Below are 3,829 nucleotides of genomic sequence, written 5' to 3'. Positions count from 1 at the left end.
TGAGGGACAAAGGTAGGAGTGGTAGGAGGATGTTGTTACGCAGTTTAGAGTAGCTGGAGACTTGGGATACAATCACACATAAAGCGATGGCAATGGCAAGTGCTAGAATTCCTGCAGTGCAAATTCCCAAAGTCAGTTCAGGGATCTGTTCTCACTTGTGCTCTGCATTCAGAACCAGGCTGCAGTTTGCACAGAGGCTAACCCCTGCACATTGAGGACATCTGAGGTAGCTGTTCAGACTCCCTTTACAGACGATGATAAAAAGGTGTTTGCAGGTATAAAATAGGTACAGTCCACCTATTCTTATGGTGGACATCTATGGAAGGCCAGACAAGCTGTGTTCTACACATGCTCAATTTGCTGTTTCCTGTAAAAAAAGAAACCTGCCTAGCTCCACGAAGCACAAGCATGTCCATAAAACAGCAGACAGACTCTCCCAAACAACACATTTAATAATTCAGAAGGAATTGTCCAGTATTGCTTAATCATGTGGGAAAGCCTTAGCTTTCCTTGTGGAATTAGGAATAGATGGAAAAGTTTTGCAGAGTACATGATGGGTACAGGACATCCTCCAGCAGTTCAGTGAAAGATCAGGTGGGCAGCACAGAGACAGAGAGCTCCAAGTTCCTTAGACTGCTTGAACTTGATTTTGCATATTTTCTGATGCTCTCTAGTGCCACAGTCTCTCTTTCTACAAAGATACATAATGGTATACGTTGAGTGGATCTAATATAAGAGAGCACAGGCAGGCTAACAAAATTTTGCTAGATGTTCCACTCACTGGACTCTACTCCCTTCATTTGGAGCCAAGAATGGGATGCAAGATTCTGTACTGCAAAGACAGCTCTTGAAGGGCACAGGGTTATCAGGGTCCACCTTGTAGTATGAATATGATGTGCTTGCTCGCTGCTGATGGGCTGGAGCATTGGCTTGGCCAGGGCATTGTCACTGCATGTAACACCCTGAAGAGCTTCTGACTGGGAAACCCAAGAAGACAGTCCCTGTGAGGTCTGAGATTCAGAGCAAGCATCTAAGGTAGCACATACAAGGGTGTATTTGTATGTTGACGTTATTGAATGAACTTTTCAGCCTGATATATTCTGTACAGAGATATATTCAGAGTATAATATATACAGCTTATAGATATAGATACATAGCCTCAAAGCATGTAGCCTCGTGCTTTGAGATAATATATCTGTAGTTTTTTAATCCATCATGTGACTTTCTGGGCCTAAGGCAGATCTCTAGGAAAACCTGGCTAGTGTGGGGAGCTACCTGTGCTGGCAGCAAGGCTTTCAGAGCAGTTTACCATACATGTCTGTCAGTCTGCATGAGTTGAGAGCTAAACACTCGGTCAATGCTTCTCTGTTGGAAGTGTTCCCAGGGGAGCGCAAGCCAACTTTTTCCCATCTTGCTTCCTCAGGAAGGGTAAGGTAGAAACTGTGTCTCTCACCAAACAGGGGTTACATGGACATGGCAGAACAGATGGAGAAAGGGAAAGGCACTTCAGGCAAGGGCCTTGTGACACGAGCCTGTCAGGCTATTGACAGCTTTACTTGTGGAGCATGGAAGACAGTGTTTGCCTCTGCCCAAATTAAAAGTGTGGTTCAAACCCTTCCCCTAACACTGTGACCCTACGTTGAGCTCACTAAGATGAAGGACAGCACATCTTGTTCAAAAGCAGGATTTTTTCCTCCCACAGGGGAGGGCTGGATATGCTGCCCGAAGGGCTGGAAACGCTTTCAAGAAAAGTGTTATTACATATCAGATGACAAGATGAGCTGGACTGAGAGTGCACAGAACTGCACTGGGATGGGCTCCCACCTGGTGGTGATCAACACCAAAGCAGAGCAGGTACGTGCAGGGCTGAGAGAGGGGCACAGCAGCTAGAGCCACAGTGCCAGGCCCTGGAGGGGACTCAGAGCCCCTCCTTGCTCCTGAAGGGGATGGGGGATGTCCTTTCTGCACCCCTTCAGCACTGGCTCCCCTCTGCCACCAGCCCCCACCCCAGGGACTCCTGCTGCCTCCCTCTGCTCAGTCCTGCACTTTATTGACATTGTGATTTTTCCAGGAATTCCTCTTCAACTTGGCAAAAGGAGTAGTTACTAATGCCTATGAAACAAAATACTACATAGGCTTAACTGCTTACGAAAATGGGCAATGGCAGTGGGTGGATCAGACTCCATATAAGAAGGCAGCCACGTGAGTATCCCAGGGGGAGTGAGGAAGGTCCTGTAATTCACATCCCTCAGCCCAAGTGACCGATACACTGTGTAACGCAAGTATGTGTCAGAGAGGGGTCTCTATCCCTAACTGCCTATGTCAGAAAACTTGACTAGTTTTCTAGTCAAAAGCATGACTAGTCTTTGCCTTGCCAGAGCTCCTGGTCTCTGTTACAGTAACCTTCCCCTTTCTCTTCCACAGCTGTTTGAGGTGGCTTCACTTCCATTCTCATGCATTGCCAACAGAGGAACTTTCTTTTACAGGTTCTGGAAACCCGGGGAACCCAATTTACTCTTTGCAGAAAAATGTGCTGCAATTCACATCAAGGGAAACAGAGACTCCAACACTTACAGTAACTGGAATAACATCATTTGCTTCACAAATTGCTATCGCATTTGTGAACTGGCAGTCAAATATGTCTGAGGAAGGAAACTCCACTTTGGATGAAGGACCTGAAGGAGTATCCTTGAGAAAGGGCAGCTCATGAAAGAGCTGATGAAAAGGTGGTCAGAACCCACACAAATGCTTTATCTTGCAGTGTATGATGTATGGATGAGCAAGCCTGCCACAGAATCCCACCTCTGAAGGACCTCAGTTCCCAGCCTGTGCCCCTGCATCTCTTTCCAAACTGAAGATCAGCCTTGGATGAAATCACTCAGGCTGATGTCAAGGATCTATTGTGCCCCTTTTCACTCTCCTCCTTCGTAGATGGGTGCCCTGGTCCTCCAGTACTTTCCTTGACTCCAGGTCCAGGTCAATGATGCCAAAAAGGCCCTCTCTCTGTTTCATGAAAGGATACTGGTGCTACAAGTCACTGGAGCAGAATTTGAAAGAAGAGCATTTAGGGGAGCATGCTTGGCCCACCCCTGAAGGGAACAATTATTCATGGCTTATCTTTAATGTGTCCTTCTTCCTTCAGCATATTCTGTGTTGATAATTTAAAAACCCCATATCAATAAATGTTAATTCTGCTCTTTGCATGAGGTTGTCTTCTGAGTGAAAACTCCCAGCCCCCCACTAACCCAGCCTCTCTGCATGGCGGACTTAACTTTTCAGTCTGTTTGGCACCTGCAGGTGAGACTATTACTGCGAGTGTGCTGGACTGGCCAGGAACAGGAACAACCTAGTGTTCATCTGCAGAGCACCTCCAAACATGTGAGAAAGGCTGTGAAACCTTTTGGAGAATAATGTGTGAGGGAAGCAACAGAGCAGGCTGTGTAGCAGTCAGTGCCAACAATTGTTTGCCCAGGATGTAGCAGAAAGGAGATGGATTTTGGAGATCCTGCTGAGACATGTGGCAATGAAGGAAAGAGAGAGCAGTCAAATATCACATGAAGGACCACATGAAGCCACAGTCTCCCCAGGAGGGATTTCTAATGTGAGAAAGGGGTAGAAGACCCCTATCAGAGGCATCACTGCAAATCAGACATATAGAAGTCGTGAGCAGGTGCTCTGCTTCCCCCAAATTCCCCAAACTTCTGTCTGTATATTCCTCCCCTTTCATCAATGATATCTATGCCCCTGAAGAGCTGGGAGTTTCTAATTCGGGACTAAAAATACACCCCAAAAAATCAGTTCTGGGTGATTTTTTTTTTTATTCATCAAA

At 46.4% G+C, this 3,829-nt stretch overlaps 1 protein-coding gene across 4 annotated transcripts in view; it reads left to right on the top strand.

Moving 5' to 3' along the window:
• Positions 1-3,068, top strand: part of LOC104122778 (C-type lectin domain family 4 member E) — a 9,287-nt gene extending 6,219 nt beyond the window's left edge. For 3 of the 4 annotated variants that reach the window (XM_035890546.1, XM_035890545.1, XM_035890543.1), the window contains 3 exons: positions 1,703-1,854; positions 2,072-2,202; positions 2,487-3,067. In XM_035890546.1, the coding sequence (XP_035746439.1) occupies positions 1,703-1,854; positions 2,072-2,202; positions 2,487-2,646 (443 nt within the window). In that variant the 3' untranslated portion in view covers positions 2,647-3,067. Of the gene's footprint in view, positions 1-1,702; positions 1,855-2,071; positions 2,203-2,486 lie in introns of all 4 variants that reach the window. The other variant, XM_035890544.1, reaches the window with a different exon arrangement.
• Positions 3,069-3,829: the final 761 nt, after the last annotated feature.

The sequence above is a fragment of the Egretta garzetta genome, unplaced genomic scaffold (assembly GCF_000687185.1).
Source record: "Egretta garzetta isolate BGI_Z169 unplaced genomic scaffold, ASM68718v1 scaffold363, whole genome shotgun sequence".
NCBI lineage: Eukaryota > Metazoa > Chordata > Aves > Pelecaniformes > Ardeidae > Egretta > Egretta garzetta.
Note: the sequence above shows the minus strand (reverse complement) of the source record. Positions and strands in the feature narration are given on the sequence as shown.